This window comes from Petromyzon marinus, chromosome 2, assembly GCF_048934315.1.
Source record: "Petromyzon marinus isolate PM22_M1 ecotype Great Lakes invasive population chromosome 2, UKy_Petmar_22M1.pri1.0, whole genome shotgun sequence".
NCBI classification, from domain to species: domain Eukaryota; kingdom Metazoa; phylum Chordata; class Hyperoartia; order Petromyzontiformes; family Petromyzontidae; genus Petromyzon; species Petromyzon marinus.
Window position 1 is genome coordinate 7,042,537 of NC_133668.1, and position 17,116 is coordinate 7,059,652.

Genomic DNA, 17,116 nt, shown 5'->3' on the forward strand with positions numbered 1-17,116 from the left:
TTGGGATCGAATCCACAACCTCCTGCATATCAGGCGAGGTAGTTAACATCTCCTAGCCACCGTGGCGCCCTCTCTGACTCCCTGCGTCTATCTCCGTCTTCTTGTCTCCGTGTGCGTATCCTTGTGTCGATCTGTGTATAGTACAACGCATCAACTCTTAAGGCATATTAATCAGAGACTTTCGAACAAGACGTGGGCTCCCCCTAGGGTTCCAACAGAGATAGAGGCGCACACAAAAGCGTATTGGAGTACTTCTTGTTGCAGGCTATGTCCACCAGACGGCGACACGTCACATCGCACATGACACAGGCATCAGAATTTAAGTTAAAGCAAAACTTGGCCAACAAAACGCCTTCACATATCTGTCCCTTCAAGCGAAAACCAAAAGTCGTTTGAACACATCCCATCTTCCTCTTCGATGTTCATTATCTCATCAGCAGGGTCTGATTCGAAGTGAAACCTCTGCTTCCAAACCAAAGCTGTTACATATATACAAAGACAAAGATCCCCCTGAACAGACTGTTGGGGCAAGTGCTGTTTGCAAGCACCTTTGAAGTCCGGCACGGCACACGAAGGGGGTGGGTGGCCAACACCACGCCCGGCCGCCTTTGTCTCCCTAGTGGCGATGTTTACACAAGACACCAGGTACTCATTTGAGGCCGAGTCGACCTAGGGGAAGCCCAGGACCCGTTCAGATAATCGTCACTGGTGTTGGCCGTGAGCGGGAATCGAACTCGGGCCGCCGGGTTCGTAGTGCAGCGCTAACCACTACACTACCGCTCCCCACTATACACCTACACACACAGCCGTACATACACACACAACTATGGCAAACACGCATACTGCAGGTGTGTTGTATATATTGAAAAATCACGTTTTTTTATATTTTAAAAGCTATTATTATACAGCCCCTATGTCGACTATCAGAGATAATTACTCCCATATCTCAAGCTCCGTATAATTTATATCAGGACAGCAAGTAGGATGGAGAAAGGTCATTCGTTATAGCGGGATTTGAGTTTTCTCCGTCGTATGTCTGGGGTTTCTTCGGACAGCCCCGTTTTTTCCTCAATCACAGAGAAAATATCCGAATACTCTTAAAAGTGGAGTGTGCTTGGCATGGGCCCTGGTACCAGAAATTCAAGGGGGCCCTCCCCTGTCCAATTCTCTCAGTCTTTGCAGCCCTGCGCCTTGATACTTGGTCCAAAGCCTGCGAGTGACTCTGTCTCCTCCAACATGGAACCTTTCTTGCCAGTATCAAAGTCTAAGAATAGGTTTTACCCTTTCTGACACAATAAAACAGCTGTGTTAAGATCTTCAAACACCAAACAAAAACCTTTTGCAAGGAATCATATCTGCATTAACCGCACATAATAATAGGGTTTTTCCCCTTTTTTCTGGCAACAAAACTGAAACCTTTTTTTACAAGGATTCATGTCTGCATTAACCACAATACCTGCAGTCAAAATGCAAAAAAAACATACTATGATAATATATGCATTGTCCTTGAAACTGATTGGTCCACACCAAGGGACGGCTTTCTTTTGAGCCTCGACCCAATTAGTGCTCGACCAGATGACGCCAAAAGGCGTCACTCTGTCTCCTCCAACATGGAAATACCAAACAGAAAGGTTTCTGTTTGGTGTTTGACGCCAAAAGGCGTCATCTGGTCGAGCACCAATTGGGTCGAGGCTCAAAAGAAAGCCGTCCCTTGGTGTGGACCAATCAGTTTCAAGGACAATGCATATATTATCATAGTATGGTTTTTTTTGCATTTTGACTGCAAACTGCAGACATGAATCCTTGTAAAAAAAGGTTTAAGTTTTTTTGCCAGAAAAAAGGGGAAAAACCCTATTATTGCATTTTGGTACTGGCAAAGGAGGTCTAACGACAACCACACATACTTGTGAACACTGACGGAGCCAGTGAGGGGGGGGGGGCGGGTGGCACGTGCCCTCCCAATGATCCGATCGAAATCCCTCATTTGGATCGGATCATTGGGGTTTATTCGTAATAAATCGGCATTTTGCGACCCCCACTGCCACTGTGTAGCATATTATTACGTGCCAGGGACTCTATGATGTGATAGGATAATAGTTTGAGTCCATAATTGGCAATAAGTAAGGGCAAAGCAGTTCTAAGTGACTCAGAATTGTGCGCAGTTGCGTACACAGTCCACGACTTCCCTGAATGCATTCACCTTTAGCGAGCGCGATGCCGATCACACAACGCGGTTCGAATTCGACCCTCGATCGATGGCTGCGCCATCGCTGCACAGGCGTTGAATAAAAAGCAAGGGACAAGTCCTTACTTACTAACAACTCCTCTACCATTTTCATTGCTACAGGGGTTGTCCCACTACCTGCAAATCCTGGTTCCGCCATTGCTTGTGAACATGCAAACAAAAACATGCTCTGGTAATAAATGCATTGTCTTTGAAACTGATTGGTTCACCCCAGAGAGAGCAGCATTCTTTCAGGCCTCGTCTCAATCAGTGTTAGACCAGAGGACGCAAAAAGGCGATGCATATATGCATTGTCTTTGTGGTTAATGCAGGCATGACTCGTTGCAAAAGGTTTCTGTTTGGTGTTTGAACATCTTAACACCTATTTTATTGCCAGAAAGGGTAAAACCTATTCTTACACTTTGATCCTGGAAAGAAAGGTCCCATGTTGTAGCTGCTCACTCCTGATGCACCTCCGGTACACTCAACAGCCGTGCCGCCGATCTCCGAACATTCCAAGCAGGACCCTCGCGAGAAGGGGGTCTCGAGACTCAGTAAATCTGACACGGGTATAAGGGGAGTTTACATAGACGTAAAATGCTGCGCTTTGCAATGCGCCACATGCGTGGATACGAAACAACGCACTGAGCCGTCACCGCTAAGATCGCGGATTTGAACACGGGTGCTTTCTCAAGCGTAGCGAGTTGATGGTCTCAGAATCGGTCACGACGATGACGGCAGGTTGAAATGTGGGGTTTCGCTTGATTTGAAACATCGATTGGACTGCAATGCCATGAACTTGTACATGGGGCATGGCCTCTGGTGTGTTGGATTTGAAAATAAATAAAAAAACCGTTACTTGCCAGAGCTCTCGAAAGTTGTTCTGCGGTATCTCATGCCGGGCGAGTTCCACAAAAGTTCCTGCCTACGTGTGTGCTATGGTCCCGTTTAAACCAGGTACAGGGTGGTTCAGATGTCTCGGGACCCCAAATTAATTGACCCGTACCATTTTCTTCCTTAGCATATTCATTTAAACTTTAAATAAACTTTACTTAAAAAATAGTTTTAGGGCATTAAATGGAAGTCACGGGACATCCGAACAATCCTTATATGGTGCTGTATGTGGTCTCAGCGAGATGCGTGTATGACGAACGCCACTGACGGTGGTGGTTGTGGTGGTGACAGTGTGCCTGTTGTTTCCAGGAGGTGTGCTCGCCCTTTGCTGCTCGTCCACCATCCCCCTCCGTATCCACCACCCGGCCCGCTTCCTTCACCCGCTGGGGGGGAGGTTACGATTGGCGTGGAGGTCCGGGCACACTTTGTGCGCCAGGCGGTAGTCCTCGCCCTGGAATGCGATGTAGATGCAGAAGGCGCTCATTGGCTTGGAGCAGATCCACGAGACGTGGCTCTGAACCTGCTCGCGGTAGCACGATCCGCCCGTGCCCGAACCCACACCTGGCGGACCGTGACCTGGACTACCACCGGGGCTGGGACTCGAACCGGCGGCGGGGGAGTCCGCGTCGCGCGGCTCGGCGCACGGCGCGCTTTTGAGCGCTCGATCCACTTTCTCGTACTCGACGCGACAACGGAAAGTTCCTGTGTCCCGGGACTCCTTCGACTCAGCCTGCTGCTGCTGCTGCTGCTGCGGGTGTTGGTGCCGATGCTGTTGCTGCTCCTGCTGCTCCTGTTGGTCGTGCTGCTCATCCTGATTCAGTTGCAACTGTTTCTCATTCCACTGCTGCTGCTGATAGTTTTGGTCGTGCTGATGCTGTTGCTGTCTCGGGTGCTGTTCATCTTCGTGACGTCGCTGGTGGTTCTCACTCCACTGCTGCTGGTGCCGCGGCTGCTGCTGGTGCTGGTACTGATGGTGCTGCTGCTGCTGCTGCCCGTGCTGGTGTTGACGATGCTGCTGCTGCTGTTGGTGGTGGTGGTGATGTTGTCGGTGCTGCTGCTGCTGATGGAACCGCGGCTGCTGCTGGTGCTGGTACTGATGGTGCTGCTGCTGCTGCTGCCCGTGCTGATGTTGACGATGCTGCTGCTGCTGGTAGTGATGGTGATGATGTTGTCGGTGCTGCTGCTGTTGCTGCTGATGGAACCGCGGCTTCTGGCTGGCGAGGGGTCCTCGCGTTGGGAAGCGCAGCGGGGTCGCGTGCGGCCCGAGGCTGATGGACAAGCTGCCTCCTCGGCCCGTTGCGTTGTGACGAAAGTGCACGCTCAACGAGCCGTTCCCTTGGTCCACCAGCTTCGCCGTGACGAGCAGCTGGAGGCGCGCCGTGCGAACGCTGGCGCTGAAGTCGCCCCAGCCGAAGGGCTTGCGGGGTCGCCCACCCGGGCCAGGAGCCGGCCCGTAAGCGGTCGCCTCGCCGTGCCCGTGCGCGTGCACCGCTCGCCGCCGTCGCCGCGTCGGGGATGGATCCACGATCGAGAAGAATTTGTGACCCCGTGATAACGGTGTCGGTGGCAGTGGTGATGTTGATTCGTCTCGTGTTGCTGATAGTGTTGTTGTTGTTGTTGATGAGGATGATGATGATAAATCATCATAAGATGCTACTGGTGGTGGTGGTCCATATTCTTCTACTGTTCGTACTGCTGATGTTGATGGTGATTCTGTTACTTCTGCTGCAGCTGATGATGATGATTCTGTAGCTCTTACTCCAACTGCTGACGATTCTGTAGCTATTTCTGCTGCTGATGATGATTCTGTTGCTGATGATGATTCTGTAGCTGTTACTGCTGCTGATGATGACGATTCTGGATCTGTTACTGCTGCTGACCATTCTGTAACTATTACTGCTGCTGATGATGATAATGATTCTGCTGTTGTTACTCCTGCTGATGCTGATTCTATAACTATTACTGCTGCTGATAACGATTTTGTATCTGTTACTGCTGCTGTTGATAATAAGTCTGTAGCTGTTGCTGCTTCTGATGATGATGAGAATGATTCTGTAGCTGTTGCTGCTTCTGATGATTCTGCAGCTGTTACTCCTGCTGATGATGACGATTCTGTAGCTGTTGCTGATGATGATTCTGCAGCTGTTACTCCTGTATATAATGACGATTCTGTAGTTGTTACAACTGCTGCTGATGATGATGATTCTGTAGCTGTTGCTGCTGCTGATAATGCTGATGCCAGTAACAAGGGCGCCCGACTCCCGCAGTAGCCGATAGAGTCCCCGTGTTCCCCTCGCAAGGCAGGACCCAGAGACTGGTCCCCGCTGTGCTGGGGGGCCCAGGGAGGGTCTCGGGAACCCAGGGACTCTGGACTCGAACTCACGAAGATTCTTGTCTGTGTGGATACAGCAACGCCATTACCATCATGACACAACTAATTCATATCAGTCATTCATCACCAATCATTGTCATCAAACAATAATAAACACCATTCATCATCACCAAATTACATAATAGACATGATCATGAATTCTCGGTATGACAAGATTATAAGAATAGGTTTTACCCTCTCTGGCAATAAAACAGGTGTTTAGATGTTAAAACACCCAAACTGAAACCTCTATGCTATGCTATTTTTATTTTGCCAGGTAAGGCCCAGTGAGCGATGTAGCTCTTTTTCAGAAGCGACCTGGCCACGAATGATAGCTCAATGAAGTGGCTTATTATTACGTGGACATTTACAGCAGCAAAATACTCTAAACCCATGTTTCTAAATGTGGAGGGAAAACCCGGACGACCCGGAGAAAAATCCACGCGACCACGGGGAGAACATGCAAACTCCAAATATAGAGCATGCGTCAGGATTGGGAGCGAGCCCACGACCTCTTGCATACCAGACGAGGTAGTTAACATCTCGCCACCGCGGTGCCCCATGCATGTCTATGCATGACATTGCGTATATATTATAGATATAGAACGATAGAGAAGACCTACTTAACAAGCTGAGAGACAATTAAGCCCAGCAATCTCTAATTCCGCGAGGGGGAGGGGGGGGCACCAAGCGCTTTGGGTAACATTGCGCGTTAACGCGAATCGACGTGAACGCGAGGTGCCACGCTCTCTGCGTGTCCGGCCTCGCCACTCGCCGCACTTCGTGCCGCGGGTCCACCACAAAAAACCCAGGGGTGATTCGCGTAGACCCTGACCTGCACTCCCATCCATCATCCCGAGGATGGCACCTGCTAGCAGCGCCTGACCCACCCTCTTCATCTCGACACGCGCAGAGCCAGATTCACGTAGAGGAGGGGGGGGGGGGCTCTGCAGCCTCGGCTTTTTCCTGGGCTCTCGCTATGAACCTCGCACGCACCGAACTCTCCCGGGCATCGGCGTTGGCTGTTCGCTCCCTCGAGCATTATGATCGCGAGCGACGGTATGGAGGGGTGTAGTTCGTGGTCTAGCACAGGGGGTCAGCGCCTCTCGGCCACTCACGGACAGCAGCAGTATAAAGAAGGGCAGCAGAAAGGGCAGCACGGTGAAACCCCAGAGACGTTGACTCCACGCGCCCATGGTCCTTGAGCTGCTTCCTCCGGACCAGCGTCACACGTGGCCGAGGCAGAGTTCGAGGTCACGAACCCCGGCAGCCAGCCGGGAGCTCGGGTGGGTGTATAGGGGTCCCTCCCTGTCTCCTCGTGCCGTCCCCGAACCACCACTCCACCCCACCCACTCCTCCTGCTCCTTCCCTATTCTCTATTCTACCTCTCTCCGGGGGCGATTGTCTCGCCCGTTCGCTGCGGTGAATAAGTCAGGAGGTCACGTTTACGCGGGGCGAGTTGGCGATCGAGGCAGCTCTGTCGCGCGACACGCGTATCCAGCACTGTGCTCCTCGCTTCCCTAGCATCGTCAAGTCCCGTGTCTCCTCCCCGCTCTCTCTCTGAAAGGATCTTACTCTCACACCTCCTCTTGCTGCTACTACACACGTGCGCCCCCCCCCCCACCCATCCATCGCTCTCCTTCCCTCCCACTGCTCCTCAGCGCGTCTTCACAATTAATTGCCCGCTCTCTCTCTGGGGCGCTGTGTGACAAATTGGAGAGGCTACCGTGGATTCCGGGCGGGCAGCCACGCTCGCGACGCCGGACCGGAGGGAGATGGGTTTTGTGTGTGAGAGCGTGAACGCGTGTATGCCTGAGAGCGTGTGTGTCTCGGCCACCCCACTCCCTCGTGTGCCGTGCCGGCCGTCATAGGTCTGTTAAGGTTATACGGGGGATCTTTGTCTTTGGAGCGGCAGTGTAGCGGTTAGCGCGCCGCGCTACGAACCCGGCGAACCGAGTTCGATTTCTGCTCATGGCCAAAACCAGTGACGATTATCTGAACCGGCCCTGGTCCTCTCCTCGGTCTACTCAGCTCATAAATGAGCACATGGTGGGGGTGTGTTAACATCGGGCATGTTTCTGGCCTCATCAATGTCTCGTGAGCTGTGCCGACCTTCCCAGATTCCTTGGCGCTCACTAACACAAGGCGCGTTGGTCCCAACATTCTGCGTAGGCTACACGGGCGATCTGTATCGTTGTGCGTGTGGGTACATGCGCGCGAGCGTGGTTTTTATACGTGTCTGAATGGAGAAGGGCAAAAGGAGTCTTGAGGGTTATTTATTTCAAATCTCCCGCAAGCAAGGTCACTATGGACTGATATACTGCCTGTGTCGCAGAGAAACTTCATGCGGTATATATATATCACTATATTATTGTTGGATTATTCAACACTGGAGCGCGCATTCCATGGGTTCTTTGTGTGTGTGCGCGCGTACGCGTCTCGAGTACGCGTCGCAGAACAGACGAATAGATTATTTGGCGATGCAGCTGCTGCTTTGGCCGTGGTGCACAAAGTAGAATTAGCAATAACAAAAGCTACTCAACACGGTGTCAATAACAGCACCGTAGCGTCTAACACATATGTCGTGACATCGAATGAGTCACTGGAGCGCGTGGCGCTGGGAAATTGGTAGACATTGGGAATGGGGGGTAGCAGCCCGCTCTACCAGTTGGACCCGTGGGTGGGGCAGCCTGGCCACGGTGGGGAGGATAAAAGGCGAGCTCCGACTCACAGTCGGGGCTGCTGCCATCTGGAGTGAAACTCGTCATGCTGTCGTCGTCGTGGTCTTCGCCTCTTCGAGCTGTGGGTCTGGAAGCATGTTGGCTGTCCTGAGTCGGTATGTAGTTATCCCCTATGGCTGTGAAGGCCGGAAATATGCTATAAATAAGGGCCATTTCCCAAAACATCGACTATTGATTCGTTTTTCTGTATAAGCCAAATAAGTGAGATTGGTATGCTACTGATGCCAATTATGGTTTAATTATGCATGCCAATAATAATGCACATTGGAAGGTAATTTAGTAATGTCAGTAATTATATCCCCCATATTAATCGTGCTGATTGTGCCAATTGTTTTCAATTGTATTCTACTTCCATTGATATAACAATGCTAAGTATAACACGATGATACCAATTACACAATTATGCCTATTATATAAAATAATGGAAATTATTTTTGCAGGAAAGCTTAGAGAACATTGCTGTGGGACGGTGGTGGCGACGCTGCACGTTGCTGATATGTAATTCAGCCACTGCGGAGGCAGCAAGGGTTTGTGGATCACCCCACAGATGGGCTGTGAAACTCCCTTCCTGTGGACGTCGAGGAGGTGCTCGCCACGAGAAGGCGGTGAACTATCGCCATCTCTTTCCATCCATGCGGGGATAGAGAGTTGCCCCCTCGCGTGCGTGGATTTCCTCCGGGTGCTCCAGTCCTATCCCACTTGTATAACAAACAACTCATCATTAATGCGCTGAAAACATCTTAAGATAAAAAAATAACCCTTTGCAGGATCCTTCCTGATAAAGAGTCTCACGGTGCATTTGTCTTTTAAAATATATTTATTTCCCCCATACGCATTTAAGAGCAATGCATGTACGTATGTTGAACTTTTTTCGCACCGTATATAGCCAACTGTGCGAATCGGAGGTGCGGGTGAAGGACAACAATCTAAACACAAATGAGTTTTAAATCGAGAAAAGTCGTGCCCTTTATTAACTCAGAAGACCCTCATGGAGTCTTCCACGAGGGGGGGTTGGCTTCGTTTGAGGGGGAGTGCGAGATCCGGAGAGAACAGTGGGGTTCATCTTCTTGGTTCTTTCGGTAAAGTCACGTAGAATGGAAATAAAATAATCAAAATAAAACATAATAAAATAAGAACAGTGGGTGTTGGACTTTATGCAGTGTCTGGTCATCTCAAAGATCCTGGGTTCGACTCTTGGTGATGGTTCCTGCCAGAGCAGCTATTGCCACGTGTGTTGCAGCTGTGGTGAGGTTTTTGTTAATAGTTCCTCATGGGCCTAGTACAGAGCACAGATCACAACCAAAGGAGGGAGCACAGAAAAACTCTGTCCCGAGGGGAAATATTTGGACTCGCTGCCCCACCTACGTGAGGGCCGCGGGCAGGAGCGTGGATTTTTGTTTAACGGGGGAGGAGAAGATAAGGACAGAAGAACTAAAATAAGAGGTTAGAAGGGACGGGAAGGACGGGATAGGGGGGGGGGGGGCGTGTGGTTCATTTCATACGGCTCGTTGATGATGGATGCTGGCTTCTCCGCACCTTGTCGGCCGTGGTTTGACCATAATTCATCACACTGGTCAGTGCAGGTTGATGAAGGCTGGGATGGTCCATACAGGATCGGTTCAAATATTATCCCTCGCCGTTGACGGCAGCCATGGGCGTGTTCGCAGTGCAGTCCGCTAACTCGCTGTGGTGGTCAATGTAATCAGCTGCGGGAAAAGAAAAAAAAACGTTGGTGCTATCAGAATCGGTGATCTCAGGATGTATGTATATTGAACTTATTTCGCACCGTGAGTAGCCAACCGTGCGAATCGGAGGTGCAGGGAAGAACAACAAACTAAACACAACAAGAAGCAGTTTTAAATAAACGAGTTAGAATCGTGGCACGCAGCGTGCAGCCACGAACGGAGCGCTCTTTAACCGTGAGCACAGCTTGTCTTCATGCCCCCTGCCCATCTCCAGAGCACAGCCATCATCGGGTACGGAAAGGGTATACGTATGTATGTCGAACTTCTTTCTTTTAGCCAACCGTGCTCACGGTCAGCCTTGTCCCACGGGGACAGTCACGATGCGCCCTGTCCCACGGGGACAGTCACGGTCAGCCTTGTCCCGCGGGGACAGTCACGATGCGCCCTGTCCTGCGGGGACAGTGACGATGCGCCTTGTCCCGTGGGGACAGTCACGATGCGCCCTGTCCCACGGGGACAGTCACGATGCGCCTTGTACCGTGGGGACAGTCACGATGCGCCCTGTCCCACGGGGACAGTCACGGTCAGCCTTGTCCCGCGGGGACAGTCACGATGCGCCCTGTCCCACGGAGACAGTCACGATGCGCCTTATCCCGCGGAGACAGTCACGATGTGCCCTGTCCCACGGGGACAGTCACGATGCGCCTTATCCCACGGGGACAGTCACGATGCGCCCTGTCCCGCGGGGACAGTGACGATGCGCCCTGTCCCACGGGACAGTCACAATGCGCCTTGTCCCGCGGGGACAGTCACGATGTGCCCTGTCCCGTGGGGACAGTCACGATGTGCCCTGTCATATTGACATGGGTAATGCTGCCCCCATTCGCCAGAATCCTTATCGCCTGAGTCCGGCTGAGAAGGACCATTTTCGTGTGGCGGTGGATGAAATGTTGGCTGTGGATATCATTTCGCCGTTCACCAGTCCATGTAGGGCTCTGATTGTCCTTTTTAAGAAACACAACGGCAGTCTGCGGTTTTGCGTCGATTTCAGGAAATTTAGCAAAGTGTCAGTCGAGGATGCTTACCCCCTGCCTCGCATGGATGATTCATTGGATGCTCTGGCAGGCGCGCGGTATTTTTTGACCCTCGACCTTTTGTCCGGGTTTTGGCAGTTGCCGCTTGACGAGGCCTCGAGGCCCAAGATGGCTTTTTGGACGCCCCAAGGGCTGTTCGAGTTCAACCGACTTCTGATAGGGCTCCATTCCGCGCCTGCCACTTTTTAGAGGCTGATGGAATTGGTTTTGGTGGGCCTTCAGTGGGTTTCGTGCCTGTAAAATATTTAGATGACGTCATCGTTTTCGGTCGCACGTTTGATGAGCATTTGGATCGCCTGCGGGCTGTTCTTGTTAAGATGCGCGCTGCCGACTTGAAGTTTAAGCCCCAAAAATGTTATCTGCTCCAAAAATCTGTCCGTTACTTGGGCCACATAGTCAGCGAATCGGGGTGCGCAGTTTTATTGGCTTTGCCTCTTATTACCGCCGGTTTGTTGCTGGGTTCGCGTCCATTGCTAAACCTCTCCAGGCCCTGACGGCCACGGGCCAGAAATTTAATTGGGGGAAGGCGGAAGATGCTACATGCCGCTCCATTCGCGATGGGCTTGTTAACGCTCCTCCCCTACGTTATCCTGACTTTTCGCTGCCGGTCATCTTGGACACGGATGCCAGTGATACCGGCATTAGTTTCGTGTTATCTCAGATCGTTAATGTCGTGGAGCACGTGGTTGCGTATGGCAGCAGGGTGCTGTCTCCGGCGGAGCAGCGGTACTGCGTTACGCGCCGGGAACTGTTGGCCATTGTCATATTCGTGCAGCAGTATCGGCCGTATTTGTACGGGCGGCACTTCAAAGTGCGCTCGGACTACGCGGCGCTCCAGTATGCGTTGCGTGTGGACCAGCCCTTGGGTCAATTGCCATGCTGGCTTGAAATTCTTCATTCAATGTCACATCGTAAGGTTACTCGTCATTTGAACGCCGATGCCCTCTCGCGATTGCTAGCGCCCGGGGAGTGCGCATATTTTTCCGGTTCGGGTCGCTGTCGGCCATGCGGCTCGACCTCCCTCTCCCCTCTCGTTGCGTCTGCCACGAACGCCGTTGAGGGGACGGGCGACGTGATGCTACTTTGGGTCTTGATTATGAGGTATGGGGACATCGACAGGCGGGAGGATTCGTCCCTCCTTAAGCTGCGCTGGCCTGTCAGGGTGACCACCGGTGGTGTGACACCGCGGGATGTGAACTCGTTTGTGCTGCAGGGAGGATTGCTCATGTATTGGGATGGAGAATTGCGCTGTTATGCTATTGTTGTCCCTACCGCCCTGCGGGGCGAGGTCGTGTGGGCTGTGCATAATCGGCTGTTGCACCTCGGAGTGCAGAAGACGCCGGTCGCGCTCAAATTGGATTTTTATTGGTCAGCCATGGCCTCCGACATTGAGGATCTATATTCTTAGTTTTTTCGGTAAAGTCACGTTGAAGGGAAACAACAAAATAATAAAATATATATAAAACAATAAAAAATTCTCATGACGTTTCGACCATAACACAAACGGTCGTCTTCAGGTGTGTTGGTTTGCATAAATTTATTTTTAAACGGTGCATTTATTTATTTATAAAAAAAAAAAGCGTTAGTGCCACGCGCAACGATTTGGCAGTTTATTTAGGACTAGTCCATCTATATTCTGAAAAGAGGAGGGGGGAGACAAAAATTTTTATAATGTATGCTGTCTGAAAGCCACTGTAAGCGTGAACAATCAATTAAGACCTGCAATGGTTTATCAAATCTTTCCAATGATTGCTAAGATAGAATCCATCTTCTGGGTTGAAATTGTCTCTGTGCTTGTATATGTGGATAGCCTCATGAACGAATCTCTCATGGTAGCCAGATGGCTTACAAAGAACCTCTGTCTTGGAAAAGTCAATGGCATGTGAGCCTACTGAATTATAACAATGATCTGCCACGGCCGAGGTGTTGGTCTTACCGTGTTTAAGGTCTGCTTTGTGTTCACGAATGCGGTCCGAGACATGGCGTTTGGTTTCTCCAATGTAACTACTACCACAGAGGCAACTTAGTTTGTAGACACCAGGGTATTGTATGTCCGGAATCACATCTTTTACAGACGGAACCAGATCACGGATTTTATGTAATGTGTTGAAACGGACCTGGATCTTGTGTTTATTTAAGATTTTGGAGATCTTTTTTGTGATCCCCGCAATGTAGGGTAAAGTGATGGTTTTGAAAGGCTCCTCAAGAGGGTTCTTCTTCATGGTTTGAGTGATAGCTTTGCGGATTGTATAGTCGGAGTAACCATTAGCCCTAAGAGCTTGGTGTACGTGCTTGAGTTCACTGCCTATGTGTTCCTGGTCGGATATGCATTGGGCTCTATGATACAGAGTCTTGATGAGAGAATTCTTCTGTGATGGATGGTGGTGGGAATCCGGTTTCAGATAAGCATCCGTATGGGTAGCTTTCCTGTAGACAGAGTGGCTCATTGAACCATCAGGTCTCTTTTTAATTAGGACATCCAAAAAAGGTATCTTGCCATCTATTTCGACTTCCATGGTAAATCTGATGGCTGGGTGTATGGAATTGATGTGAGCCCATTGGGGTGCCCTCCCCCCTTTCTCCAGTTATAGCTAACATTTTCATGGAGAAATTTGAGACTGATGCCATCCAGACTGCCACTCTGCGCCCAACCTTATGGAAGAGGTACGTGGATGACACTTTTGTCATCTGGCCACATGGCCGGCCTGCTCTAGACCAATTCTGCGACCACATCAATTCCATACACCCAGCCATCAGATTTACCATGGAAGTCGAAATAGATGGCAAGATACCTTTTTTGGATGTCCTAATTAAAAAGAGACCTGATGGTTCAATGAGCCACTCTGTCTACAGGAAAGCTACCCATACGGATGCTTATCTGAAACCGGATTCCCACCACCATCCATCACAGAAGAATTCTCTAATCAAGACTCTGTATCATAGAGCCCAATGCATATCCGACCAGGAACACATAGGCAGTGAACTCAAGCACGTACACCAAGCTCTTAGGGCTAATGGTTACTCCGACTATACAATCCGCAAAGCTATCACTCAAACCATGAAGAAGAATCCTCTTGAGGAGCCTTTCAAAACCATCACTTTACCCTACATTGCAGGGATCACAAAAAAGATCTCCAAAATCTTGAATAAACACAAGATCCAGGTCCGTTTCAACACATTACATAAAATCCGTGATCTGGTTCCGTCTGTAAAAGATGTGATTCCGGACATACAATACCCTGGTGTCTACAAACTAAGTTGCCTCTGTGGTAGTAGTTACATTGGAGAAACCAAACGCCATGTCTCGGACCACATTCGTGAACACAAAGCAGACCTTAAACACGGTAGAACCAACACCTCGGCCGTGGCAGATCATTGTTATAATTCAGTAGGCTCACATGCCATTGACTTTTCCAAGACAGAGGTTCTTTGTAAGCCATCTGGCTACCATGAGAGATTCGTTCATGAGGCTATCCACATATACAAGCACAGAGACAATTTCAACCGAGAAGATGGATTCTATCTTAGCAATCATTGGAAAGATTTAATAAACCATTTCAGGTCTTAATTGATTGTTCACGCTTACAGTGGCTTTCAGACAGCATACATTATAAAAAATTTCGTCTCCCCCCTCCTCTTTTCAGAATATAGATGGACTAGTCCTAAATAAACTGCCAAATCGTTGCGCGTGGCACTAACGTTTTTTTATAAATAAATAAATGCACCGTTTAAAAATAAATTTATGCAAACCAACACACCTGAAGACGACCGTTTGTGTTATGGTCGAAACGTCGTGAGAATTTTTTATTGTTTTATATATATTTTATTATTTTGTTGTTTCCCTTCAACGTGACTTTACCGAAAAAACTAAGAATATGAATTTACTGCAGTCACGAAAGCTTTAAATCAAAATTGAGGATCTACTTAACGGCTGCGTGCAATGTGCCCGGCGCAAGCCGCTGGTGAGATCCTGTTGTCCTCCGCTGCAATCAATCCAGGTGTCACGAGTGAATGAAATTGTTGCCCTCGATATTCTCGGGCCGTTTCCCATTTCGGCACGTGGAAATAAATATTTACTCGTGAGCGTCGAGTATTTCTCGCGCTGGCCTATGGCTTGGGTGCTCCCAAATCAGTCGGCTGTTGCTATCACCGACGTGTTCCTGAATGGCTATGTCCTGGATAAGGGGGCTCCTGAGCGCCTATTGACGGACCAAGGTAAAACAAAAGTATCCCACGCTGCTGCGTAAGGTTTGCAACCTGCTGGGACCGGACTCTGACCACCATGTTGAGTCACATGGCCAGCGAGTCGCAGGTCGATTGGGATTTGCATATCCCTGCAGTTCTTGCCGCTTACAGGATGACCCCGCACACGCCCACCGGCTACTCTCCCCACCCCGAAGGTATAAAGCATTTCCAACTCGATTTGATTCACAATGGGCAAACTTTCTGAGGCGCGGGAAGCCGCCAGCGTTAACTCCCGGTCCACGCAGCTGCCCAACGAGCTGCTCAAGGGTGGCCGGGTTTCCCTGCACGATTGGTCGCCGGGTGACAGGGCCTGGTTGCATTGTCTGCAGGTGCCAGTGGGCACGTCACCTAAATTGCTGCAACCTTGTACAGGGCCGGTTGATGTCATTCGAGTCGTGAGGCCCCAATGTGTCCAGGTTCGGTTTGGTAAGCGGAGCTGGTTTGTGCACCCCTCTCGCCCGTGTCGGCCTCACGTGCTCGGAGGGCCAAGGACCCGATGACCCGGCCTACTGCTCTGCGTGAGGAGCCGGCTTCGTCGGGTCGATTTCTTGCTCCCCCTGGCCCTCCCAAGGCGGTCGAACCCAACCCGTCTGGAGGACCGGCGTCACGGACTCGTTCAAAGACTCGATTTGCATGATCCTGCAGATTGCACACTCCCACACCGTCATGGGCTGCCGCACTCGCGTGAGTCATGGCCAGTATTTGGCTGATCCTGCTTGCCATCGAGCTCACGAGCGTTGTTACCACTTAAAGGTGGGAGATGTTGATTGTGGGGATTCCGTGCGCCGCGGTTGTCGGGTCTTGTTGTCATGTGTATATATTGTACAGTTGGGTTGGGTTGCCTTATGTTGTTGGAGCACACTTGTTGGTTGTTATGTTAGTTTACGTCGGTTGCTTGCTTTGGGAGAGTTAGCAACTGGGACGGCTGGAAGCTACATAGGGGGTCACGGCCGGTAATGTTGTCATTGCGGGCAGCCCGGGTTGCAGGCTGCAGTACCAACACTAGCAGTGTGTGGTTCCGGCTCCCAGTGAGGGAGCGACAGTGAGCGTCAGCCAGCCAGGGTTACCCTGGGGCATGACACTCTGGCTGACCTGTTGTCACGTGATCGGAGGATACTGGAGGCGGGCCACTGGTGGACAGGGGCGGAGGGGTGGTCACGTGGTCCCAAAGAGCTCTCGGGAACGTTTGAGAAGGGGCTCGAGAAGCCTGGAAGGTGGGCGGGGCTAAGGGCGGAGCCAGCCCCAGCCCGGGGGTATATAACGAGAGCTCAGTGAGGAGCTCGGGGTTCTTCTTCAAGTGTTGGTGTTGGAAGATCCACGTCGGGGAGAAGAAGCCTCAAGCCACGCGGTCCGGGACCCAGCTTGTGGTCCGGACCGGGATAGCGAACCGTGTCTAGTTCTGCCGTAGCGTGGCTAGATGGGCATTCGAGACCCGAGCGTAGGTTGTGTTATGTTACGTATGGTTACGTGAATAAATAGTGTTGCTCCCAAGATAACGTCTGCGACTCAGTTGGACTCACTACACAAGGAACGCTGTACCGCAAGCTGCTAAATCAACAAGTGGCAAAGAAGACACACACACATAACGCACATATCGGGACGAATAAGATTGTTCCAAAAAGTTATCTTCGTGTTTCAAGAAGGGTTGCCATTCCAAGGTGGTGCGTTAAATATCAGCTGATCGTGAAAAGCATTGCTGCCCTTCGAGTTACATGAATACGGTCATTTAGAAGTATTTTAGTCATTCGTTTTCGTTAATTGCATAATCTTACCAATGAATTCATTGATAACGACTTTTGCTTTAGGCACATGTTTCCTTATTACTGTTCGTATGAATATTGTCACATTAATTTTTAAGGACT

At 50.5% G+C, this 17,116-nt stretch overlaps 1 protein-coding gene across 1 annotated transcript; it reads right to left on the minus strand.

The window, feature by feature from the left end:
• Positions 1-241: 241 nt before the first annotated feature.
• On the minus strand, positions 242-7,833 carry LOC142925571 (uncharacterized). Its single transcript, XM_076068566.1, has 2 exons — positions 6,608-7,833; positions 242-5,513 (listed from the first exon to the last, which is right to left on the minus strand). The coding sequence occupies exons 1-2, from the start codon at positions 6,683-6,685 to the stop codon at positions 3,495-3,497; spliced, it is 2,097 nt and encodes a 698-aa protein (XP_075924681.1). The 5' UTR covers positions 6,686-7,833; the 3' UTR covers positions 242-3,494.
• Between the last annotated feature and the right edge of the window lie 9,283 nt (positions 7,834-17,116).

Coding starts and splice junctions, on each gene's coding strand:
- LOC142925571 (XM_076068566.1), bottom strand. CDS start 6,685: ATGGGCGCGTGGAGTCAACGTCTCTGGGGTTTCACCGTGCTGCCCTTT. Junction 5,514..6,607: donor TCTTTATACTGCTGCTGTCC/GTGAGTGGCCGA, acceptor GTATCCACACAG/ACAAGAATCTTCGTGAGTTC.